The 27,739-nt window shown below is 37.4% G+C and overlaps 1 protein-coding gene across 3 annotated transcripts; it reads left to right on the top strand.

The window, feature by feature from the left end:
• Positions 1 to 350: 350 nt before the first annotated feature.
• Positions 351 to 27,517, top strand: LOC121297736 (regulator of G-protein signaling 17-like). Of its 3 annotated transcripts, XM_041224197.1 has the most exons (6): positions 398 to 477; positions 6,147 to 6,217; positions 18,817 to 18,953; positions 23,704 to 23,790; positions 24,108 to 24,342; positions 25,448 to 27,517. In XM_041224197.1, the coding sequence occupies exons 3-6, from the start codon at positions 18,853 to 18,855 to the stop codon at positions 25,634 to 25,636; spliced, it is 612 nt and encodes a 203-aa protein (XP_041080131.1). In that variant the 5' UTR covers positions 398 to 477; positions 6,147 to 6,217; positions 18,817 to 18,852; the 3' UTR covers positions 25,637 to 27,517. The 3 variants fall into 3 exon arrangements, with proteins under 3 accessions (XP_041080129.1, XP_041080130.1, XP_041080131.1); XM_041224195.1 differs by lacking the exon at positions 6,147 to 6,217 and having other exon boundaries at positions 351 to 477; XM_041224196.1 differs by lacking the exon at positions 6,147 to 6,217 and having other exon boundaries at positions 353 to 477; positions 23,716 to 23,790.
• Positions 27,518 to 27,739: the final 222 nt, after the last annotated feature.

The following is a 27,739-nucleotide window of genomic DNA, read 5'->3' as shown; positions in this document are numbered from 1 at the left end:
CAATATAGTCAACTGCGACTAATTAAAAGCTTACTATAAAACCTGGAATGGATTTGAATGCTATGAAGGTGGTTTTACCTCACCCCTTTCATTAACATATAGTACTGCTTAATAAATGTAGGCCTATACTTGCTTACTTTTAGGCGGCACTTAGAATTAAAAAAAAAAAAAAAAAAAACGTTAAAAGTAACTGTACCAGCTTATAACGTAAAACTGCTCTTTTACTCCCTAAGTGTGATGTTCTGTGCGCACGGAGAGGAGTTTCTATAGAAATGAAAAATACTGAGGAAGTCACCGGCAGCAGCCCAAACTGAGCGAGTGTCCGGGGGCGCGCCTGCGCAGTTCAGCATCTGCCAGCCTCCTGTCTCAGGGTGTAGATTCTGAAACAGTAGAGAGACAGAAAAAAAAATAAAGAAACGGATGTGCTTCAAAACACGACACGGCTACAGCCCTCCAGATCATTTTAATGCAAAAATTGTAAGTATTATTTGGTTGTTAACTATCGTATTTTGTTAAAACGCGGATGGATTTGTGATTTTCCCAGATTTCGAAAGGTCTGGTTGCTTTGAATTGCTTGTCGTTACGAACCCGTTTCCCCGTGGTTCTGATTGTGACAGTCTTTCCCTTTTTATGTGTAGTTCATGTCAATTATGCATATGCATGCACTTTACAAGGCTTTCCTGGAATTAGATCTTTAACTGGCAATGCAGAAGTGGTCGTACAGTACATGCGTTTTAGTACTGTATGCACGTTATATATTTCTGCTTAATTCTGACATTTATTTTTACTGGCAGATTGTGTGATTGCCGTTCACACGATGTGTGGTATCTTAAGTTTTTTTTTTTTTTGTATGCAATGTAAATCCATAAACGATGCTATGATTTATTTATTTAAGGTGAAGTGTCTATAACGCTTATCGTAAATGTCGTGCTTATTATAAAAATAAAAATAAATAAAATGACGTGGGGTTAGCCAGATACAATTTTTTAAAATTATTTAAATGTTCATTTTTTTTAAACAACACATTTTGACTGACTGCATTTGTCATTTGACCACGAAGCCAGAGCTTTTTCTGTTGTACATGCACATCATTAAGAACATATGAATATTGCTAAAGTTGAAAAATTACAGTATGACTACTACTACGACTAATAATAATAATAATAATAATAATAATAATAATAATAATAATAATAATAATAATAAAATACTCTTAGTATCTGTGGATCACGCACCTTTTCCCTGGAGTACAGAAATAGACAGTGTTTATGTAATCAAATGCCAACAAATATTAAATGTATATAATTATTGAATGTGGTTATAGTAAGTGAGAGGTAGGTGTATTGTAATTACATATTTGTAGAGTATAGACAAAATATTCGCTAGTATGACATATAAAAACGTATTGCGAAAATAGGTATTTTAAAAATAAATTGGAGAACCGTTGTATTTTTTTTTTTTTTTTTTTTTTAGCATGACTGTAGAATACCACGGTATTTTTCGGAGGCTGGCGTGCCTTTTGCAGAAGGATCTTCTTGTCTGAAGCTCGCTGTGAGTGTAGTAAGGCGCGTTCGCGACACGGTGCGCGACCCCCGGGTGAATGAATTGTTTGTGCGCGTGGCGGCGCGCGCTCCAGGGAGCAGGGTGCGTGGCTTGCGGTGTCGCGTGGGGACACAGCGCTTGTACGTATTCGCTCGTGCCAATCTCCAGGGCACGAGCTTTAAAGGGGAGGGGAATAACGGGATGCTATAGTGTACAGTAGTGCAGATACGCTATGGGGAAACAGACTTTTCTAAATTAGTGCATTTCCTCTTTTCTGTCTCGTTTGACATTTGGAAATTTCAAGTACATTAAGGATGGCTCAAACTGTTTAAAATGGAAGTTTCCAGTGTTTAGAAATATATGATTATTTTCTGAGTTCTGGGAAATACAAATAAAATTGCAAATATGATTTAGTTTGTTTACCAGTACTATTTAGATATGGGAGATGCAAAGTGCAGTACTGTAGGCTATGTATTCATGAATGTGTATATCAAAGAAAGAAAGAAAGAAAGAGCATGACACATAACCAGTAGGTTGTAATATGGGACACCAATGGATATAAATCAGTTACTGGTATTAAATATTTATTATTATAGATTGAAAGTAAATATCCTGTGCTGTTCTAGAACTGAGCAATACACAAAACCAGTAAGCATCAAAAATGTATTTTTAACAACATATACATGCATTGTTCTTATCAGTAGTCTAGATGCCCAAATCTAGAATCACTGACACTGAAGTTCCTTTGAATATACTGTAGTATTTCAGGGATAAAAAACTCCTATTGCATAGCAGTTTCACCCATTCCAGGTTTTAATATGGCTTGATTAGCCACAGTAAACAAGCTCAGATGTGTCTTATTAAACTCATACTGAAACCAGGAGTGGATCAAATTGCTAGGCTTTGTTTGCTTAACTTGTAATAAAGAGTGCCCTTACAATATTACATCACAGTAGGGCAAACGGTTTTCAAGATAAGTCTAAATGCAAGGATTCATGTGAACAAATGGGTATCTTTTGTAGATTCAGTAGGCTAACATGGTTGAAATTTTTTAATTCCTGTGTAACACTATACATCATAATTATTATTATTATTATTATTATTATTATTATTATTAGAATAATATAATAATAATATACACTTATTGAATCCTTGATCACTAGGGAAAAACAACTTTTAAAAAATATTTAGTGTGCCATTTGTTTGTGTGTGCGTGTGTTTTATAACTAATTTAATAAAATAGTTAAGATGACCAGTATTTTTTTTTACTACAGCATTATGTAATCGCTATCAGATGTGATTTAATCTAGAAAACAATATCCTCCATTTTAAGAGCACCATCACGGTGCCCATCAAGCTCAGTGCCTGTCTCTTCCTCTTTTTTGTTCATTTCCTCTTGTTCATTTGCGTTTTAGTGTTTTAACCTGCAGCTTCTTACTGTTGTGGCTAAGCATCTTAAACGTCGGTTAAGTTTATTTTTGAAAATATCTGGTTTACTGAATTCACTTTTTTGGTTGTATTTATTTTTAAAAAAGATCCCCAGCAATTATCAGGTACATGTCTGAATTTAACACTTACCGGGCACGCCCCTCTACTGCTGATATTAGCCACCCCCAAAGCCTCTTTGTTTTTGTTGTTTGATATTCTAAATGTAACAGGTTGAAAAATAGGGGGTTTGTTGAGCTACTGACTTCACTCCCTTACAGTAGTCTGCAGGTTGAATCCCAGCAGATTTATTTTTGACCCAGCAAAAGCAAGTTCCGTTCACTTTGGAACCATCCCATGTTGCTTTTAGGGTTATGCGAGGTTCATTCCCCCTAATAATTCAATTTTTCCAGTACTTGCATACACTAATCAAGTGTTTTGAGCACTGGTTTAAACTGCTGGCATCTACTGTAAACTGCATTTCCTTTTTTTTGACATTTGGGATTCGTGTGATAGACCTGCTTCTAGGAACACAGTACTTTATTTATCTGGATATTCAGCGTCAGCTTCCTGAGCAGTTTTTTTTTTTTTTTTTTTTTTCATACAAACTCAACTGCACTACGCCGGCATACCTAATACTGTAGCAAGCTAATCTAATCCCTTTGTTTGCATTGATTTATGTTACACAGAAATGTTAAAACGTTCTTATGCAGTGGTTTATAAGCTAATAAAACAGATTTAGTTCTAGCCTAGTTAAATAAACTGAACTTTTTGATGAAAAATCTCATTCACTTCAATTCTAGAGGTTTTACTCAGAAGGCATAAGAGAATTATTATTATTATTATTATTATTATTATTATTATTATTATTATTATTATTAGGCTTAAGGGTGTGCCTGTCCTACCATATCACATACAATAATTGTGCCTTTGTGTGCAGGTATCCCAGAGTGCTTAACAAACCAAATGTTCTTCACAACTTGTGGGCGAAAGCAAAAAGAACTGGGGTGATGCAGTGGGATGCTTTAGTGTGAGTATTCTGGCAGCAATGATTTGTATCAACTGCAGCCCATTCAAGGATGCATCTGGGAGACAGGAAGACAGAGAATTGCAATAATCACCCCGGGAGGTGGCAAAAGCCTAACGTGATATTCCTCAATTAGGTGGCAGGAGGAAATCTTAACATGCCATAAAAAGACAACAGAACTGAAACCTGTCAATCCTAATTGTCCTCCTTCAAGTACATGTCAGACTTCTTGCAGTGGAGCCCCCTGAACCTTAGCGTTTCCTATCAGATGGCTCCTAAATTCAAGTGTTTCAGAAAACAGGTCAAACCAAATAAATGCAGGTTTGTTCTTAAGGTTGGTTGATCAATCCAGAAAACGGAGTCCAAATCTGTTTCAGTTAAGACTGAGGTCTTTGAAACTGGGGTTTTATGGAATGTTGAATTTGTTTCAATTAAGTAATTATACCCAAGACATAAGGAGTTACATTGGGTCTAATACCAGACACAGAAAGAATTAACAGAGGTTCCTTCTCTGGAGGAATTCTAGGTGAGGCAAAACTTTTGGCCATAGCTGTACTGTTTGTGGCCAATAAAATTACAAGCTATCAGTCCATGGACAAACTCCCTTCAACACTAACCAAAGCTTGGTTTTTATGTATTTAGTTTTACGCCTCTTTTTTTGTCAATACCTCCTTATGCCAATCTGAAATAAAACATTGTTGTTAGGTTTGAATGTATAATTACACAAAGGAAACTGTAATATTCAAATTGAAAATACTTGGAAATGAGGTTTATGGAAACAGGGCTGACTTATGTACACACACATATACAAATATACAACCTTATCATTCGCTTTGTTGGGAAGCAGAGGCTATACATGCAAAGCAAGCAGAAATGTAAATTAACATTTCCTGTGTAATACAGACCACTGCAGATTCTGTTCATTGCTTTTCTGTTAGCCTGTTACATGTTGTAACAGCTTCAATAAGCCTGTAGTTTCGATATTTGTCTCATTTAAGCAACATGTGCAGTTCATGCAGCCGTGGTTTAACCAGTCAAACACTATTACAGCAGATCCACGCATGATCACAGCGTTTTTATCACTGTGTTTTTTAGATGGGGGGGGGGGGCATGCCTAGATTCTTGGGGCAAGGTTAGTTCCCCATCCTGCTGGTGATCGGTTATCCCTGTGTAGATTCAAGACTTAACTTGTGGATGATCGTTGACCACTGTTGAGGGTCATAGCACACCAAGTATTGCTGCCCTGTGCATTACACCTAGAACCAGGTGTTTTGTAGACACATGCACTTTTCACAATTTACTGGATGAGGGATTAAAATAAAAAATAAACTTCAGACCATCTTTTTAAAAATTAATCAATTGCAAATTGTGTTGGGGAAGGCTTAAAGTTAATGGTGTCTTACTGCTGTTGCTCGGGCGTGGATCTACAGATGTTTTGTGGTTAAGGGGTTAATGAGTTTTTTTCAGCTTACTTTGCTGTGGAATTCTTTGCAGCAATACTTTTGACATATTGTACAATTGCAAGTTTTTCTTGCTTTCTCTTGTTCCAGTCTGTGCGTGCGTGCGTGCGTGCATGTGCGAGTGTGCACCGGCAGCCTGGTCTAAACTCTAGCTATTTTCGTATGCATTTTGTACTGACCGTGTGATGCCAGAATCACATGCTCGCTTTTCTTTTCTCTATCCTCCTCATGGGCAGCTTACATAGTGCACTCCTTTATCTTATTCTGACAATGAAACTTTGGGTCTTATGGAAATAAGAAAAGTAAGAAAAAGTATACTAAATATGAAATGCTGAGTAGTTTACTTATCAACACACATCATACGTTACCATAACCCTACTCAGATCTCTTTAACCCCTAAATCTGACTGCCACAATAAATCTAAATGTAAGTTTTCCTGTAAGCCCTAATCATTGCCAGTATACTTTATCACACCAAGGCCAAGGCTTAAGTGTGCAGCACTTATCTTCTGAAACGAATAAAAGGTGCCAATACCCAATACAGTTTTAATATATATTTAATGCAATGTAAACAAACAGGATTGTCAACAAGGTCAGCTTTCTGATGCAGTGGAATGCTAAGTGTGGTAAACGGACAGTTCAGTTTTAAGAGCTTCTTGGTTGTTAATTCTTAGTCTTGCTTTTATTTTTTAGAAAATCATGCAAACTTAAAGAAAAGCCACTTGGTCCCGTGGCTCAGGTCTAGCAATTGGTCTGGATTTTGGGTAAGTAAAAGCCACAGAGATGTGAGAAAAGGTGTATGTTTAATAGTTCACAGTTTACAAGGTTTTAGGAGTCATCCTTCCCTTTGCATTCAAATGTGTACTGTACAGTATCCCCCCGTTACTCGTGCTGTTCTGGTCTGTTCTCGATATTTTCAAAGTATAGCTGGTATCTTAGAAACTTTCACACATAATCTTTGTTTTTGTCTTATTACCTTATTAAGTGTTTTGACTTGGTTTCCCGAACCGCTGTATTCCTTCCTTTTCTTCGTTTAATAACAGCACTAATTTTAATTTTACTACCTAAGCTGCACCCCTATTCATTTCTACAAGACCAGTATTTACTGTGTTATTCAAAACTATAGGGAACATTTGAAAACCACATGTAGTAATCCTGCAAGCAATGCAAGTTGCATCTTCAGGATTCATATTGGTCATTTTATGTCAAGTGAACCAATTTTAAAATATCTCTCTGTGCCCCCATCTCAGTGTGTTTAATGGTGCCAGCATTGCCATCCCAAATCCCTTTCTTGCCTAACATCCCTGATTTAGCCCAGGGGGGCCTCACATTCTTTTCCACAATGATACACCATCCCAAAAATAACTATATTTACTGAGCACAGCTGCAACTAAAGGAATCATGGAAAGTTGTCAGTATTCAGCTGGCCCGTTATCAGCCAATAAGTTTGTGTTCTGTGACTGTCTGAAGTATGCCTGACTTCTGTAAAAAGATGAAGTAGGACTTTACATTACATCCAAGACTAGCTTGCTAAGTTAGACACCTTCTTTTGAACTCTTAACTTGTGATGTAATAGGTATTTCATTTTAATAGATTGTTGTTTCACCTGCTGATATCAGTGTCTATAAAAAAAAAAAAAAAAGTTGTTTACTGCAGAACCAAACTTGTGCATAAAGAGCAAGCAAACCTAGCCCTGTGCAGAACAGCTGTTTGAAATGACTGTTTAAGCAAAAATACCCTTTTTTCTTGTAGGTCATTGTGGCGAAAGTGAGCGCTTCTACAAACAGGGGACTAGCAAATCCCCCAGAATTTGTTAGCGCCTGCTAAATTAGTCTCTTTAGTTACAGGAAATTAACTGAAAGTTTCCATTTTGAAAAAAAAAGTACAGGAAATAGGGGATAAATAACAATGTACAGATATGCTTTACAAACACATCTGTTTCTGATTGAATTGTGTATTTTTAAAAGCATCTGGCAGAGGGGTGAGGGTGAGGGTGAGGGTGAGGGAGGGTCTGTGGTTGGGTGAGGTGAGGGTGAGGGTGATGGAGGTGTGTGGGTGATTGTGGGTGACTCCCACTATCCCACTCCCACTCCAAGGGTGGGGGGTGACACCCACTGGGTAGCACTCCCACTACCTCCCACCCCCACTCCCACACCCAGGGTTGTGGTGAGGGTCCCACTCCCTCCCACCCCCACTCCAACACCCACTTGTGACAGCCTCCCACACCCCTCCCACCCCCCACTCCAACACCCACCCCACTCCCACTTGGTGGGGGGGTGAAGCTGTGGGTGTGAGTGAGGGTGTGAGTGTTAGGGTGAGGGTGATGGTGGGGGAGTGGGGCTGAGGGTGAGGGTGATGGTGGGGGGGGTGTGGGTTACTAAGTGACTCCCACTCCCAACAAAAAAAACCCCACTCCCACTCCCTGGGGCTACCACCCGGGGTTGGGGCTGAGGGTGAGGGTGATGATGGGGGGTGAAGGTGTGGGTGTGGGTGAGGGTGAGGGTGTGGATGAGGGTGATGGTGGGGGGGTGAGGGTGTGGGTGTGAGTGTGAGGGTGTGGGTGAGGGTGATGGTGGGGGGGTAGGGGTGAGAGTGAGGGTGAATGTTTGTTTGTGCTGTGATTTTTGTATCTGTAATGAAGGCTAATTCCCAGCCTACCAGTAATTTATTCTTTTCGTTTGAACATTGTATTTTCGGCTTTCTGTTTCTGAGTCTAATTCCTGCCGGGGGGCCAGCCTGGGTTATGATGCTAGCTTGTCACTTTTATAAAAGTTATTAATTACATAACTATTGCCCCAGAAGTCTCTGATTATCAGACCAATGTGACCTTCTGTACAAATACCAGCTCATGCCATTACTTCTCAATATTGATAACAAGACTCATTTTTTATGAAACTTGAAAACTAAAATATGCGATTAATGAATGTTAATGTTCATTGATTTAATACCGACAACATGTGCAATTATTCCTTTAACCTCCTCGTTGACAAAATATATTCAATTCACACACAAGACTTTTTCTGTCATTTCCTGCCCCTTACAAACCCGACTCATGCTAGTCTCCAGTTCTGCCCAGTATTACTGCATCGCTAACTAAATTCAATTTCAATTATTTTCACATGTTAGAGCTCTATATATAGCCCTTGTCAATTCCGTTCTTTGTCAGATTGGTTTGTAGCCTCCTCCTGCCTCCCTCCCCTTCATTGGTTTCCCTGCTCCCTGGGGGGGTGTTGGTTGGGGCTGGAAAGGGGGAGGTCTCAGACCAGGCTGTCTTAAAGCATTTCCCTTCCTCCCCAGCCAGGACTGCTTGAGTGCACCCAGGGAAAAAGTTTAAATCATTTATGTTACTAAACTGGCAAAAAAATAAATAAAATAACATCAAGCATGTTGTTAAAGGTCATTCTGCCCCCCCCCCCCCCCCCCCCCCATTTAGACAAACTGGAACTGGAATGCTTAAAGCCGTAGTATTTGATACAGCATTTTCCTTCCCAATAGTCTGATATATAAAACACTTATTTTACAAAGTGATTACCCAACTTATTATAGAAGGCTGTTGCAAATCCCAACTCTGGTAGGCAGAACTGACCTGTAATCCGAACCACTATATCATAATGAAATGCATGCTGATAACAGTTGAGTTAAATGAATTTCCACACTGGTGTGGTTCTGTAGCTTTTATGTACAAACCCTTTCTGCCTCCGAGAAAACAAAACTGAATGTATATCAGTCAGCAGAATAAACAGCAACGCTTATTCAGCTTCCATATTCATTAAAGGATCTGCAAGATCTCTCAGATGTTAAATCACCCCCACTTACTGTTTCTATCTCCATGTGTGGTATGAACCAAATAACTGGAGCTACGCAGTCTCTGAAACAGTTGAACATCCCTTTTGAGAGAGCGTGTATTTCTCTGCTTCTGCTTTGTGAATTGGCCCATTAAATGCTTTTTATTGTGTTATTTTTAATTTTTTTAAACAAATATTAATATAATAAATGAAAAAAAAACTATAACAAGCTAGCATTTAAAAAAAATATATAGTGTAGGGTGTTCTTTGAAACAGGATATTATTAGCTGCTATGCAGAGAAAGAACATTTTCTTAGGCCCTTGTGGTGCCCCTTCTCCAAGAGGGCTTTACGTCCTTGGACCCTTCTACAGCCCTGGTTGGTCGGAAAGGGTCTGTTTTAATGTGAGCTTCCTCTTCTCCTACAGGGCAAGCCCTTGTCTCTCAGAAGTGACTTCTAAGAGTCTAGAGGCAATGAAGTACATCACAAGAAAGATTCTGTTTGGACCGCCACCATTCTGTGATGCATTGCCCTTGTGTTCCAAACCAGTTACCAACAGTTACCAAGTTTTACATTTTGGAGACTTATTTTAAAGCTTGGTAACTACTTACTGTACTAGGGGTTTCTCTTCTTGAATACAGTACATTTGGAAAATACACATAGGGTAATTTGGTAAATTAAAAGTTAGTTAAACCACGTACTTAACGGAGCAAAAGAACTTCCACTTCAAGTAGTTTTCAAAAGCATAAGCTTTGAAGAGAGTTACCTTTACAAGAGTACATGTCTGAAGTTTACTCCACTGTAAAGATTCTATCAAATGGGTAATATTACTGAGCAGTAAACAAACAACAACCCTAAGTTAATATCCAGACTGTATTGATAGAAGCTTTGCGACAGTAACATTTTTGATTCAAACAATGCAAAGATTACATCGGGCTGCTACCTACATACAGTAGTTTAAGAGAATTGGTAAAATTGTAGAGACTTGACTACCCTTTTCAGTACTAAAAAGAGGCAGTGTTTTTAATGTACATTTAACGTGTCAGGATTTCCTTAAAAGAGCAAAACAACGTGGCATTTTGTCAGACCTGTTAACCAGAAACGTTTTTTACTCTGATTACTCTGAAAAACTTTCAAAAGTGTCTCAGTTAAAAAAGAAATCAATAAATTAATGTTTGGAATTCTGCATACTGTTTTATAGTTTGTTTGCATGTTTGTTTCACTGAAATCTTTTGACTATTATAATTGAGCAGTCAAAATGATAACAAGCCATTCCCATTAATAAAGCTCAGGGCAGAATTATTGGCAAGCCCACATTGGCCAGGTTAGTCAAACACCCTTTCTATTTTAATTATTATTTTGTGGTTACCGTGAATTAAACTAAGAGAACTTCAGTTCAGCAGTAATTGTCTTATTTAATAGCTTGAGTTTGTTTATTTTGAATTTGCCCAATTATATTTTCGTCATCAAGATTAGTGTTTGGTTTTGACTCTATATATAGGCCTCATTTCAGCTCAAACTTAACTTTTTAAAAATGCATGACTGTTCGTAGCTCACCAAAACTCCTTGTTTGGTCAACCTAACTGGTTTCAGATTCCACAACAGAGAGCTGGGAGATTAATGTTTAATCTTTTCTTTTTTTGGTTTTGCTGTCCCCTTGTTTCAGGAAGTGGGTTTAGGAATGAGGCAGAGCCTTAAAAACAAACCCTAAAAATGTGCAGCTCTGGTGGGGTTATGGTACAGCAATGTCTTAGCTTTAAAATCTAAACATTTGGATCATCTGTTTTCAGTACTACACACACTAATAGCAACCAATGGAATTGTGGGTCTTGACTAATGCATACCATACCATCTGTAGCAGTCGATGCAGAATGCTGTGCAGTTTGATAGCATGGTATTGATGATCCCTGGCATTGGACAGGCAACAGTGTTAAAAATGGTTAAAGGTTAAGTGGGTTAAAAAAAGCCATCTGTCTTTCTATCCGTCTGTATTTCAGCAGGACAATGCCAGGCTCTTCCTAAATGAAAACACTGTGATGTCAATGGAGAAAAACACTATTAACCTAGATAAACCTGATGTTCATTAACAGAGTGAGCTCTTTATGGTGTACCAATCGGATTGGTAATAACCCTGCTATGATGAAATTGATAGTAGATATTCTGGTACTTGAAAACTACATTTTAAAGGGCTGTGCTTTTCACTGAGGATATCCATAGTGGGTATATACTGGGTTTGATAGAATTCCTCAAGTTAAGGCAGGGGATTTTTTCCACATGTACAGTATAGTGTAGCAACTGTCAGTCATATCTTTTAGCAGTACCAAGCTCAAACTTTGTAAACAGGAAATTACATCACATGCCCTTGCTTCACTGTCAGGACAAACGGAAATCCTTAACCAGGGGCGTTACTTTTTTAAATTTCGAAATGACTAATTCTGTTAAAAATGAGTAATCCTGCACCCCAGTGCACACACTTACTTGTAAGTGATGATAGACAAGCAATAGGGGAACAGTGTTGCCAATGAACGACCTATTGATGAACTATTAACCCTTATGGAAAGATGATGGAGCGGAGTCTATACTACGTTGGAAAGATACATTACTATCCTGCACACAAAAATAGACATAGTGACAGAGGATGTTCCTAGGTTCCTGCTGTGCCAAAAGAGTCATACTCAATTAGCAGAGCAGACTCTATTTCATATTGCTTCACTCAGCCAGCTACCGGAGAGACTTTGTTGTATATTTACACCAGAGCTTTGCTGAGCATGACAGAATACAGCAGGAGTGTCTCCAGCTTTGCTGCTCACCTCAAGCATGATGATGTCATCGTGTAGACTGTTGCTGAGAATGTGCAGAGCCGGTGTGGAGCTGGAAGAATTTTTGGGAGTACATAACCATGGCAAATAGCTGCTAGTTATCTGGCTGTGATAATTTTGTGAAGTGATTTTGTCGTTTCTTTTCGGTCCTGACCGAATGTGTGTCATGTATTGTATCAGAACGTCTTTTAACTTCTATGCCTGTGGAATCGTCTGCTTTTAATTCCACCAGTATTCCCACGGCAGACACTTCTTCTTCAGTGGTCTTATTTTATAATTCCTTTTCATTTTATATAACAGAATGCCTGCATGCTGCTGGCAAACACAGCTAAAAGTTAGTGGATTCAATACTATGTAATTCAGTGTCATTGGCAATGTGATTAACCTGGGTGAAGTTCTCGGTAAAGAAAAAGCATTTTAGTTGCAGGGGTCCCCAGACTCGCCTAGTAAAACACTGCTGCTAGCGTGCAGAGTCGGTCTGTGTTTTACTAATGGTTAAAACTGTTTACCGCTGTGTGCTTTCCACCAATCCAGGACTAGGTGTGCGGTTAGAGTTAATAAACCTCATAAACCAATACAAAAACTATCCTACTGTAGTCTGCTCTGATATTACCAAATTTGGTTAGGCTTGAAAGTCTTAATGGTTATTTGGTAATGTGAGCTCCTGCTTCCTAAACCCAGTCTGTTACCACAAGGCCTTCCGTTGCTTAGGCCTCAATTAACTGTCAGGTATAGATTTACTTTCCCGCCATCTGGTCTGAGTGTCGAGATGAAAAGTGTTTTTTAGCATACAATCTAGCATTAAGTCAACCATCCAAACATCAAACAGAATTTTAAACTATGATAAACTAAGACACATATTTTCCATAGAGTTTAGTTGAGCTTTTAATTAACGTTTTCAAAAGGAGTACGTTAAACATTTATGTTACAGGCAACAAATGCCACTTTTTAAAAAAAAATTTAAACAACAGTCTATGTATACAGGCCACGGATTGATCCTTTGAGGGTTTGCTTGTGGCCCATGGGCCTGAGGTGTCACAGCCCTGTAATAAACAAACCTTAATTACTGTGCAGTAAGGACGGAAATTGAAACTTAGGTTTTAAATAATGTTTGGCATTGTTACCTCTGATTTTTAAACTTTGGCAGAAATTGAGACATGACAAAGAGAACTGTGTCTGAAAGAAGTGGTTTCCTGGTTCTTTTAAACGATTTAGCTGAAACACAGCCACGGAAATCCTGGTGCTAAATTAGAAGGGTTATTAAGAACAGCAGCACCCTATCCTAGTTCATTTCTAATCGTACCCATTTGTGGTGCTTTTGTGAAACATCTTTAGTTTTACACTTCAAATCATGTTAGTGTAGCACAGGGTTCAAACTTGCATCAGAAACAACAAGCAGTGATTCCTCTGGCTTATTAAAATGTTCGGAACCCTGGTAATGAAATCACTGTCCTTTTCAATTGCATTGACTGCTTCGGCAGACCAGACCTTATTGCAGAAACTGGGGTGTCTGAATTCCGTTTTCAGTACAGTGTTTGTTTCTTGTCCTGCTGTGATATTCCCACTTAAATTATGAATAACCCCATTACAAGAAATAGATATTAATACACCTGCATAACATACAGGAACAGTGAAGCACATATTCTTCTTTAAGCAGCTAGCTGGATTATATGGTACCTTACTATTTTAATAGTTATTAAAAATAATGCTCATCTCTCTATAACATGTGAAAGGTTTGGCCCCCAAAACCAGATTTTTTTAGAGGTGTGCTGAATTACCATGGATCTTCTGCTGGAAATCTTTAATTTGATCAACAATGTAATGGTCTTCGGAAGTGGTCGGACTGGGCTCCAATATAGTCATGTCCAGTTTTTGTTTTCTAACCAGCCTTAAAATTCATGTACGTAGATATTGTTATATTGTTTGGTTGCCTGATATACTGCACATTGAAAAATGTGCCTCCGAGCCAAATCTCAGAACAGACTAGAAAGCAATACACACAAAATATTTACGGGTTGGAAACAAAAAACCTGAACTGGAATGTCCTACAAGAGTTTCTCATTATCTAAAAGGGCCGCCTATCAGCTCTGGACAACCAGCTAATAAACATGTTAATATGCATTATTTATTGTTCTATTGTTAGTTAGTACTGCAAACATCAGTGCTGTATCGGTTATTAATTCCCATTCAGTCGTATATTTGAAATCGGTTCAGATTGTTAATGTTTAGCAAATTTAAATCAGGCTTTTATTAGCAGGTGTCTTAATCACAATCCAGAAGCAGTCGTGGTTTTAGAACTTTATTGTATCACACAATGCTGCCTGTTGCATCGGTTTATAAAGACCTTAACGTAGCTCAAAATGAACAACGTTTGTTAATAATTAATAAACTAAAAAAGTGAGCCTTACAATAAAGCAACAGGAATACACTATAGATGAGGTAATGGCTGAAGAAAGACAGCTGTAGAAGATGAATAAAAAGCCATTTATGAAGCAGCTATGGCAAGTTTTAAAAGAAGGCCCCAAGGTGTTCTGTGGTTTATGTGTACACATGAAGATTCATATTTCTCGCATGTTTTAAGTGAAGGCATTTGGCTGATCATTACCAAATGGTTAATTGTTGAAATCTGTGAGCTGTGCAGTGGCGTAGCTTGTGCAATCTGGTCGTGCTAGCCACAACAAACCAGCAAACTTCCAGTTTTATGGCATATCGTGGTTTAGTGCTGTTCATGCATCTGTGCACAAGTTCATCTCAGATATGCTGGGCAACAGAGGAGCATTAATTCATATTTTACTGATTCTTAAAGGCTTTCATGTGTACTGTGAATTGTTGAAGTTAGTCAGTTATTGATTTTGCTATCTTTCAAAATACATTGCTGTAACATATTTCAGATGTTTTTAAACATACTGTATGCTTTAGTGGTATTGCTAAAAAAAAAACAACTGAAACTTAAACATGTTATCAGTTAACATTGTACAGTGTAGTTACTCTCATTTCTACTTGCTCAGTTATCCAGTTATATATATCTATATATATATATATATATATATATATATATATATATATTATATATATAATATATATATATATATATATGTGCCAACATACATGAAAGAGATCTCATAAGAGCCATGGGGTTTATAAAAAGGAACATTTTATTTAACACCATTTCTTAAAACGTTGTACTGTCTATTGATTGCAGCTGGTGTCAGTAATAGTAATATTCTGATAACAGTGAAATATCTCAAGTAAAAATCTGGTGGCCTAAAGAAAGAAATGTAGGTTTTGAGAAAAGCAGCAAAAACATTCCTGTTTCTCTAGTAGATTCAATAAAAAAAAATAGTGCTATATACCTATTTCGTGACGCTATTCGATCAAACTTGCAGATAAAAGGCAACAAGCCTGCTATAGCTATGAGGTTCAAACTCAGTGTAGTACTGTATTTAGCAGAAACACAGAAAAACTTCATTTAGCCAAAAATCTGACTTTTTCTGACTGCAAAATAGATACTGTAATGTGATCGCCAGTGCTCTTTTACAGTTTAAGAACAACACATCTACTTAATATATAGAGTACAGGTATTATATAGTAAAATACTGCAGTTAACACTTTAACAGAATGGTCCACATTGCAAGACAGCAGATAGCAACATTGATTTGATATAGGATTACATGGTGTGGTCACGGGTTGTTGGACCCTCTGTTGAGTTTGGGAAAGTGTGTCTTTGTGCACGCTGTTACTGCTGCAGCATGTAATGTAGTCCATGAATATTGTTATTTGAGTGCAGTCATCCAATTTAAAGGCAGCAAGTGAACGTGAGGCTCATCCAGACACTATCTGCAATAGTGCCGTACACTCCTGTGGCTACCGTAAAATAATATCTATTAATAAGTATCAATAACATTGACTTGGGCTTGCATTGAAAATGCACATCTTTAGGGACTGAGTATCAATATTTCATCATGTTTTCTTTATGATATAGACCGCTATCATCATCTTGGGTGGATCACACCTATAAGAGTTTGTATTTTACAGTGTCAGTTTATATCACACCTTTAGAGCCAGAGATATAATATTTCAGTGGAATTCAAAAAGCTTAACATGTGAATTTGTAACCAAAATCTTCTCTTAATCATCACAATATTATCGTAACAGAACTTTATCAAATATAAATATAAAGTTGTAACAAGTTTAAGTTTAAGTTGTGACATGTACACCTTTGAAAACTTTGGTTTTTTTTTTATATATATATAATATATATATATATAATATATATATATATATATCCCATTATATATATATTATATATATATAAAAAATACCTTCCATATATATAAAGGTCTGGATGAAATTATATATTGCTGTATAACTATCTTTAAATCAATCTGGAGTTCGTCGGTTAAAGTGATACTAAGCAGTGACTGGCCCTTTCAAACCAATGAATGCATGCTGTCTTCAATCAGTGCAGAATTTGGTGCAGAAGATATATGTAGAGGCTTGCAGATTGAGACCATTGTTGTCGCTTGCTTAACTATGTCCAAATATTTGGAGGTTATTTTTAATATCATCTTCTTTTTTTTTTAATAGTATTCAGCCTTTGCAGATGTCTGATATAAAAATATAAATTGATTGAATAATTAAAAAAACAATATAAGATACTAAGTGTGTGCAGAAACTACAGGTTTACTTTAAGCAACACGGAGCAGTCAGAAACATTAGCTTAACAGGAAATAGTATCAGCATCTCAAGGTTATTCAAAGGCTTCTGTTTCTTTTTATCTGTAGTTTTTCATCCTTGCCAGGCTTTTTTGTTTCTTTTTAATATCTAAAACTCCCAATGTCCCTTTTCAAATGCACCTCAGTACCTTACAGCAGCATGGATAATTAGATTAGTTTGGTAACTCTCTTAATCCTCAGTGTCACTAAATTCAATAGGAATTTCCACCCCTCCAGATCTGATGCAGGAAGAAAGTGAAGACTGCTTTAAAACCATAGTTTGGAGAACCACTAGTTCATGTTCTCCTTGATTCTAGGTTGGGTTACTATAGACTTGGAAAGGTAAGCTCGGTGGCTAGTTTTCTGTTTCTTCATGTGGGCTCACTGTATTCTGTTAGCAGTGCCTGACCAAACAAAAGCACAGGCTTTGCTAGGGTGCTTATTTAAGCTTTAATACCTTTCACCTGAGTAATTTCCAGAGGTCCATTTCTTGGAAAATCGGTCTGTAATCATACACAGTGTGTGGAAGGGGAGTGGGGTATCTCAATAAAGATCTTATGACAATTATTGTATTGTTTTTGGATTTTAGGTTTTGTACTCACTGTATAGGCATTTATTTTCGTGTATTCATGTTTTTTTTTAATTTTATATATATATGAAAATACATTGCATTGTGTTACAAGGAAGGAATTCCCTGTGTGACGTCTTGCTTTTAGCACCTGCTGTTGCAGTACTGTTGCATCTCACTTGGATAGATCTCACATGATTTGAATTGGTGTGAAAAAGAGGGTAGAGTATGTTCCTTATTCATAACTGAGCTGCTGTATGAGCATACACCTGCCACTTTGTAGGCAGGCACGAGGCATTTTTGTTTGGCCGTAGTGACTGGGCTATATATAGAAATATCTATACAGTCAACATTGGTTGACTCGACTGTTGGATAGCTCAACACCTTCGCTTAATTCGACAGACAGTCTTGGTCCTGAATTTTCTCCATATAAAATACCAGCTGAAGTTCAGCTTTGCCCAGGCAAATTCAATATTTCAATATTTCAAGCATGACAAATTGGGGAACGGTACTGTGTTAATCAAAGCACAGTAGGCACTAACTTAAAAGGCTATCTTGGCCATGATCCAAGAGGTTAAACAGAATATAAATTATTCAACACATAATTAAAATTATTAAACACGTTATCCATTTTATTTTTGTATAATAAATAGCTGTGCTGTCAACTTGCTGAGAACACTACTTCAGTTTTATGCTTATAAAAAAATGTGAGTGCAAAATAGCAAAACCGGCACGATATAACAAAAAAGCATAAGGCTGAAAACTGAGACAATCCCAGTTTCCCCAGGACATCTGGTAACTTTAAGCATTGGGTTCAACCCAGCCATTAAATATTGACATCAGTGACTTTTACCCTTCTCGTCGTTCACTGTGGTAGAGTACAGCAAAATGTAAAAGGGTAAAAACATAGTGAAAGGCAAACCACAAACAGATAACTGTAACATTGCAAAAAAAATAAAAAACATGTAAGTATTAAAAACATAAGAACAGCAGGGGAAACTTATTCGAGAAGGTGAAGATGAAAAGTTAATCGAAATACTGATGTTGTTTTAGCAATTTGAGCGAGAAGGGCTGATTGAGGAAAGTAACATCTCTGACAGTGTTTGGGAGTTTCTGTTTCTCTTCTAGCATTTAAATGGTGGCACTATTTAGATCCATAACCATTAGAATCAATTGAAGTAACCCTGTCATTTATCTAAAACAAAAATTGAAGCAAGCCCATAGAAAATAGGTTGCCTGTCCAAATGCAAAAAAATAAAACACTGGCAATTAACATATTTCATTAATAATGAGATTTCGCAGTAAAGTGAACATGAAAGTGACACATATTTGAGTGTTTGTGAAGTAGTCATGATTTTCTGAAGAGTTATTCAAAGATGGAAAATTAGTGGACTCCGCAACAAAAATACTGTATCCCTGTCTAGCTTGTGATGAAGTGCTCCGCTAATAGCTAATGCTTCTCCTTGATGTTCTGCAGTATACAGGCCCTATACCGGCAGAGAGACAGCCTCCGATGTCGCGGAATGAGACCTCCCCAAGCAGGGCACCTCAGGCTGGCAACCAGCGACCCAACACCTGCTGCTTCTGCTGGTGCTGCTGCTGCAGCTGTTCATGGTATGTCATGCAGTGTATTTACTCTGAACTGCGGCGCATGTGTAGCAGGTAAATATACCTGAGAAGCTGCTTGTAATGCATGTGAATTTGACATGCAAACAAAAATGAGTTTGTTAACTGGCTTTATAAACATGCTCAATATTCACTCATGCTTCTTGCTGCGTACTGGCTATTGTCTAGTTTGGCAGTGCCCTTGATCATCTTAGGATCTTGGTTAGACATCATTTTGCAGCATTTTTGTAAAGAAAAATTGTAAAAATGGCAAAAAATCCAATACGTTTCAAAGGAGCTTTTTATTTAAACTAGAAGAGCAATTGACTGTTAGTCAACGGAATGAAGTTGAGGTAGTGAAATGTAATGACCCTTTTGTATTCAAAAATATAATATAAAAAGAAACTTGCAATAATATATAGTACACAGGTGGCAAAAACAAACTGACTCTTATCACTTCTTACAGGATGATCAGCAGAAAGTGGTGAGAATGTTATTAAAAAGTGTGCTGTTAGACTTGAACCCATGACAGAAATGTTCACCCTTCAGTGCTCTGCATATGCTGTACACATTTGCGATCATTTTTTTAGATTTCCTTCCTGCATAAGCATATTACTCAAAAGGAACAGGTAAATAAATGTATGGAGAATGCCAGCTGACAAAAGGATAAATATTTTACAATAAAATTAATTCCTCCTACTATACTTGTTTGTAGCTTATGTCAACCCAGCTACGTTCAAAAGTACAAATGACCCGGGTCGGTGGATGCAATATACTATAGAAACAAGACGTGCAATATACACTATAGTATACAACAGGTTTGGCAAAAACAAACTGACTATCATTATATTATGAGAAATTATGACACCCATGAAACAGAAAATATAGATATGCCGATATTTTTATTTATATACTATATTGGTAACATACAATTTAATTTTTTAATTATACTAAATATGATATAATCTATACATATAGCTTCCCCCGACTTAAAACAACTGAACGTTTAGTCAGGGGCAGTATGTCGACTCATACTTTCTAATACCCCTCCGTTCGATTATCTTGGTGCTTCTGGTTTTAACTGTCCTTCGATGCCTTAGTAAAACATATACTGTATATATAATAGAGTTAGATAAGGCTGGTGTACTGTCCCTTAGCTTCGGGGTATATAATATTTAAATATAGTTGTCCAAAGCGAGGTTAAACACATGTGGGGACTTGTTCAATGGTCCCTGATGGGGGGCTTTCACTTGATACTGGTCCTGCTTGACTTGACTTGTATATTTCATACAATGTTTGGCAGTATTGAAACGAAATGTTAAATAACTAGCAGCCGGTATTGGATGCACCCCTGTGCGAGGGTGTATCTGAAGGTGGGGTTGAGAAAATGCAGAGACATGTCTGACTGAACTGGAAATCAACAGGCCTGCTGAAAGATAAAGCCCACTGATAAACCCCCATTGACACACACGGCTTGAGCATCAAAGCTCCCTGCTCCATAACAGCAGCCAGACAAGAAAAACCACACCCACAAAAGTAACCGAACTAGAGCTAAACAACTGAGACGTTCAGTTGAGGACGTTTTTAGAAGTAGTACAATGTTTTTCTACTTAGGTCATTTGTGTTTCTTTCCCCTTGGTGGAGAATTAGATCATAATATAAATACATTAATTGGTGTGTTGTAAATGCTCTGCTTTGTATCATGGCTGTGTTACATACAGTAGTAGTAGCTGTACATTCTTTAGCTGAAGGGTATTTACACTTCATTCAGTTTGCAATGAAGAATTACAAATGTGGGGAGGGCAAACAGCAGTGTCTGATGGTGCTTTACTCCATGTACTCTACTGTACTGTCCTGTGCTGCACTGTGTGACAGAAGTCTGGCCAACTGAGGTTAGGGAAGGAGCTTCTGTAGATAAATCCCTTACCTCTAACCCCAAGTTGTGTGTCAAAGTTACTTTTAAAAATAAAATAAATGAACAGCACCATAAATTAAGTCTATTTTAAGTTGCTTTGTCCCTTCAGGACACTTTTGATAAAACAAGGTTTATGTCAACAAGCAATAAAAAAAGGAATGTATTTATATATCCTACAATGTCTTGTATCCATTTTACTCTTTTTAATAAGAAACCTCAACTCAGCCTCAATCTTCAAATTCCATCAGTGAGCTTTGGCTTGAGACATCTTGTGCATGCTTCAGAAATCTGGATGTCCCCTGAAGTCTTTGGCATGTTATTGGCAGTGACCCATTTGGCAGTCTTTGCCATTCCTACTAGCTTGAAGAAAAAAGACCCTACTGTCTCTGAAGTCATCTATAATGTTGCCAAAACTCTTGGGAAATTACAAAATGTTTTCTTTTCAGAGTTTCTACTGCCAGATTAAATTAATAAGATATGCAACAATAACAAAATAACCCTTCGCTTTGTCACAGTCATCAGGTTATGAAACAAAACGAAGAATATCTGGGGATGTTTTCTTTATTCACGCAGCTATAGCTCATGGGTGATTTGAACTCTGATTAATTAAATACAGTTTCATGTTCATGAAATGGTCATAGGCTGCTTTCTGTGGCTGCTCTGTGAACATAGCTTTAGAATGTCAACCTACAGCCAGACAGACCGCTGGCCAACTGAATATAGTTATAGTAGATAGTTTTATTGCTGCAAGCATATACACTACATAAGAACATTTTCACAGGAACCAATCCCATCCCATAGACTTTAAGATTTAATATTCTGATATTAGCAACTGTCTGCCGCTTAATGACAACTTTTTTTACACTTTCTATGGCTACTGCACGCACATGAATACATCGCGCAGACGCATTGCAACATCAATTTATTTATCAGTTTTCATAACGCAGCTGTACATTTATCTATAGCCGATAGAGTTCGGATCCTGGAGGCACCACGTGTATCCCGCATTTTGAAATTGGCTGCAAAGCTGCACGCAAAATTGAGAGTGATTTACAGCTGGAGGTGGCGAATGGTAAAAAACAAACATTGGACAACTACATTTATAATGATGCTTCTGTATTAAATGTAAGCCCTGAATACCAAGTGTGTTTACTGTTTTTAAGGGTATTGCTGGTACGTTGTTGAAGTACTGTGTATACAATACAGTACTTTTTTGTTTGTTTGTTTTACACACCCGTGCAGTATTAGTAAACAGTTGTTTGTTCTGATATTTGGTGTTTTTTGTGTTAGGGCTAACACTGTTTAAAACGTGTATTTCAGTGCACTGTTTCTACAACTATAGTATACATCTTTTTTCTATATACATACACTTGAAAATGTTTATTTTCGGATTCGGTTAATAACACCTTTTTGCTGGGAACCGAGAGGTTGCTAATAAGCGGTATCTACTTTATCATAGGAGCAAAAATAGATTGAACTATTGCCCTCACATCCTTACACCATAGGGCAATAGTCTCAGTCTGTCATGTGAATGGTTCACAACACAGTCAGTCCTGCTCCTTTTCAAATTGAGACCCTCCACCTCCACTCCACTCCAAAGCAACAAGATAAAAATGGCTTTTTTATTTATATGTATTTATGTTATTTAGTTATTGAATTATGCTGTATCAGCTATATTTAAATAAAATACTGTAAAGCAGTAAATATTTGCGACCAAAATACTTGGCTGATCACACTCATAAAACCTATTTTGCTCCAGAAATGTTGCCGGCCTGTAGTATATTAATTCATTATATGTACAGCACTAAGATATTGTTGGCAAAAATGTTTATGTTTATTTCATACGTGAAAAATACATAATAAAAGGCTTGCAGATATTTCTGGCTTTACAGTATGTAAATCCAGCTTTGCCTCTCTTATTATTTTGACCAACTCATATATTAAATATGTACTGCGGACTCAGCTAATAGTGGAAAATGATAAGCCCCTCGGGAAGACAGTTGTTACCTCCAGGGTGCAGTGCCCTCAGCCAATGGCATTTTAGCTTTATTTAAGATAAACTTATTTTACTGTAGGGGTAGTGTTGCCAGTGTTGTTGTGTTTAAACTTCTTTGTTAAGGAAGTAGCTGAGCTGACTATCATGCCCTTTTGCAAAGGTTGAACAAACCAAGCCCAGAGAAAAAGCCGTGTGTTGCAAACAGGAACCGTTGTTCATTCTGTGGTTTGTGATTGAAAATGAAGTGAGTAAAGATTCAGAGAAGTAAAGCAGTTAGCACACATATCAAAGCAGAACTCGACCCTGCTGCAACATACCCACTTTAAAAAAGCAATAAAGGAACAGCCCAAAGGGTGTTGGGTGTGCCCTTTCCATCTCTTCATCTCAGAAAGGAAATCCTACTCTTCTTTTACTGTCTCAAGTGTGCTTAAATCTGCTTATCCTTTTTAAAACCCACAATGGGCACGCGATCAAATCATTACAATATTGGAACAAACACGGTTACCTTGTTATACAGTGTAACTGTTTAAATAATAGACACAAACTTTTGGGTTCTTATGGAATTACATCTACATTAACCAGTCGCCATGATGGACTGAGCATTTGTTACTGCCTAAGCAGTTTATTCAAGGAAACTCCCTCGATTTTTGATATTGAAGAAATAAAATCTGTTCTGGATAGACCTGCCTATAATACAGATAATACAGGTAGTGCTGTATATGTTGTTAATCCTTCCCTACTACAGATTGCATGTTTCTCTTGATTATAGGCTTAATCGAAGACTCAACCCAGCCAGACAGGATTAGTAAGTGTGCTGTTATTTCTTAATGTCGTTTACTACCTTTCAGTCTTACTGTTAGGAATGAAGATGAGAACCGGCCACGAAAGAAGCCCCAGGAGACCAAACTGGAGACCATCCCAAACTGTGAAGCTTGGTGAGCCCAGACATTCTTCTCTTTCATCTTTTTCAGAGCATAATCTTTTTGGTATGTAAGTTGCAGTCTGTTTCATATGAAAGACAAAACATATCGGTACTCATAAAGGGTGTTTGCTTTTTCTGTAGCTTCAGAGGTCAGTGGGTGAAATTTACACAGTTCTGTTATCGCAGATTTTTGAGGTTGGTCAAGTTCTTACTTACCACTCCTCTAGAGGCTAAAGGTATACTTAGATCATCTAAGGGTACATTAGGACTCACTCTTGGACTATCAGCATGATGGATTTTTCAACAGTTGTATTAACTGTTCTTGTTTAGCACCAAACCAACAGCGGAGGAAATGCGTCTTTGGGCACAGTCCTTCGACAAGCTGATGAAAAACCCGGCAGGAAGGAATGTCTTCAGGGAATTCTTACGAACTGAGTACAGTGAGGAGAACATGCTGTTTTGGTTGGCATGTGAAGACCTTAAAAAAGAAGTTAACAAATCAGTCACTGAAGAGAAAGCACGGATGATCTATGAGGACTATATTTCTATACTGTCACCCAAAGAGGTAATACCAAGTTTAATACTGACTTTTAGATGTAAAGGGGGGCGGGGAGTCAGTACTCTACAAATATTAGATTAATACTCTACAAGTCGACGTTTGCCAAATATTGAATCTCTAACTGATGCGGCAAAATGGCATCTGGAAAAACTGCTGAAATAGCAAGTCACACGACGCACAGGATATTGGACAGACTAGGATAGAAACATTAGGAGCTTGTTGATGATATTAACGACCCTTTAGGTCTGAGTGACTCGAGCAACATGTTCTAGAGAGACCCATCACATAGACAATAAAGCAGTTTGAAGGGAAGTAGATAAAGACAAAAGTAGTTCTGTCTCCAAGGCTAATCAAAAATACAAGGAACAGTTTCAAAAAGAGCATTACTTTCAGTTCCCTCAGTTCCTTGTTTGTTTTGCTGATTAAGTGTTTAATATTTCTAGTCTTCTTTGCATCCCCTAGAATTATGTTTAAAGCTGCAGTGGCCTACAAAGCATGCTCTTTAGTTAAAAATGTAATTTCTGTGTGGGGTCTGTTGAAAACATTATACGGATCACTCATCAAGAAGCAGCTTCTTTCTCCCCTAGCTTTTGAGGTGTTTTTTTTTTTGTTTTGTTTTTCCCACAAAAGCATGGACAGATCTAAAACATTTTAAAAAAATTAAATAAAAAAAAGCGCCTTTTTCAAACCTTTTTTTCAGAAATTAACAATGAACCCGTTTACATACAAGGGGCATGTGTGTCCCACAAATAAAATTATGTTCTTTCTTGTTTTTGCAATGAGGTGCGCAAAATAGGGTTAACAGTTGGTTGGATATGGTCACCCAAATGGTCAGTTTTCTCATGATACTCGAGTCACTTTGAAAAGTATTTTAAGAAGAAAACTGTTTGAACAACCGCTCAATTCCTTGTATACCTTAAGGGGTTAAAAAAATATGCTCATAAGCACTGGAGAAAAAAGCTTGTAAAGTGTGGAGCGTGGTGTTTGTATTTTTCTCCAAATGTCTACCTATTAATTTAAACCACTGGAGCAACAGATTAGCAAACCTGCTATGTAGGTCTCTTGCGCCTTCATATTTCCCTTTCTTATCTGCATTTCTCTTTGTCTCCAGGTAAGCTTGGATTCCAGAGTTCGCGAAGTTATAAATAGGAAAATGCAGGACCCAACATCTCACACTTTTGATGATGCGCAGCTTCAGATCTACACGCTAATGCACAGGGACTCATATCCTAGGTTTCTGAACTCCACTTTATACAAATCTATGGTTCAGAGCACCTCACGCTCATCTTCGGAGTCATAGTGGCCCTTTGTACCCGCTGCACAACCACTGAGGAGAATCCAGAACCTTTGGAGTTCATTTTATAGCCCCTTTTAATGCATCATGTCAGAATTGCTGATCTACAGATTAACTGGAAGATACAGGGTCATCATCACATGACATTCTTTCTCTCCTCGCTACTACGACAACAACAACAACTACTACTACTACTATTACTACTGATTTCCCTGTTGCCAAATGTGTTTTTAAGGAAAATAGTGACGAAGACTGCAGTAAGACATTGTCCTACTTAGATGATCCTGAGGGGGCAGGTTTTTATTGTACAATGTGTTGTTCAGTCTCCATCAAAATAGGCTCTTGGCACATGCAGAAGCCAGCGCTGAGTGTAATACCACACCTTCCTTGATGGATGGAAGTCTTTCTAGTCGAATTTCAAGTATAAGTCTTACTCTGCTTGGCAAATTGATGGCTCACATATAGAAATGCTAGAAATAAATCCACCTGAGGCATTTGCTGGTATATATAGTATAGGCCTGTATTAAATGGAGATCAAAGCAGTGCTGTTGTGTCTGTGCCAGTGTCTGTATAGACATTTTATTTAATGGGCCTTTAGCACTGCTATATCTATAGAGGTGCTATGTTTTTGTATTTAATTCAGGCCATAGTATTAATAGTGGATGTTACCAGAGAGTCTGCTTTTCTCCTCAAGTCTTTTCTAATAAGTCTTCATGCCCTTTTGTCAATGATTTGCCTCAATCCTAACCCAACAGGATTACCTCTTTTAAAGTAAAAGCCTTAGAATTTAGGGCTAGGGTTCTCTCAAGCCTACTTAGAAGTCCCTGACTTAAACTTCTGAGTTGTTTGCTTCTGGCTGAGTAACTTTATTATGTGCTTTATTTTCTTTTGTCTGAAAGAATTGCGCTAATGATGATTTCGAGCTTTGAGAATCTAGCCCTCAGTGACAAAGTGCTTGAGGCTGATATTGAATAAAAATACATATGGGTTATAAGTACAGTGCTTACCTAACAAATAAGCCTTGCTGATTTACTGTACCAAATAGAGCTGCCAATTATTCATCCAGCTGTTCAAAAGTCCTAGTTTTTTGCATATTTTATACTGATTACTAGTTAGTTCCTCAACAGCTGGGTATCTTTTTTGTACTGTGTACAAAAGGAGAAAAAAAATTATTTTCTCTAAATGGATCCTAAGTTGTTAAGTGATCAGTGTAATATATACCTAATAATTTACCAGTGGTTAATTTATTGATCCTTAACTGCCAACAAACCTATCTTGCCACATCTCAAGATGTCCTTTTATATTTCTGAGACTTGGACTGCCAAAAAAAATTATTTTTCAAAGTAGTTTTTACCACAGGGGTATCATTAGAAAATATTATATTGTCATTATCTGTGAATAACTTAAAAGTTTGTCCAGTAGATAAACGTTTATGCGTCCTGTCTTCTTCGGTTATAGAGTTATTCCTTTTGGAGAAAAAGAAGTCAATAGCATTGTATTTCTGTACGCAATCAAACTTTTACAACACTGTGAAGCACTGTGCATGAGTTTTTAAACTGGTCTTAACTCTTTTTACAAGGACTAAAAAAAAAAAAAACTCTTTTACACAGAGACCGAAATGATAACTTTTAGCTACATTTTGGGTTTGCCCAAAAAAAGGCATCCCAGTGCATGAATTCTAATTATCGAGGAAAAAAAATAATAATAAATGAACCAGGTTATTTCTTTCTTGTAAAATGCTATTCGATAACATTTTCAAATTCAGAACCCCAAAACAGAACACTGACCCAAGTAAGAGCCTTGTTATGTTTACCTGTGTGGCTAAGAGGAGCCTGTTTACAGCGAAGAAAGAATAAAAAAAATGATTTATCAACAAAAATCTACTGAAGATGCATTATCTCTTTTCCTTCCGCATAATGTCAGATATAATATATAGTATGGTAGATATTATAGGTTCAATATATATTTAGATATGTCGCGGGTTTTGTTTTTCCTTTAGTTTCTTATATATATAGAAGCCAATTACAGCAGAAGGAAAAGCCAGGATACTGCAACTTTATGTGTTTATTATTCTTTTAGAGAAAAAGAAACAACGGTCTTGTTCCGGCT

This window comes from Polyodon spathula, chromosome 23 (genome assembly GCF_017654505.1).
Source record: "Polyodon spathula isolate WHYD16114869_AA chromosome 23, ASM1765450v1, whole genome shotgun sequence".
NCBI lineage: Eukaryota > Metazoa > Chordata > Actinopteri > Acipenseriformes > Polyodontidae > Polyodon > Polyodon spathula.
Note: the sequence above shows the minus strand (reverse complement) of the source record. Positions and strands in the feature narration are given on the sequence as shown.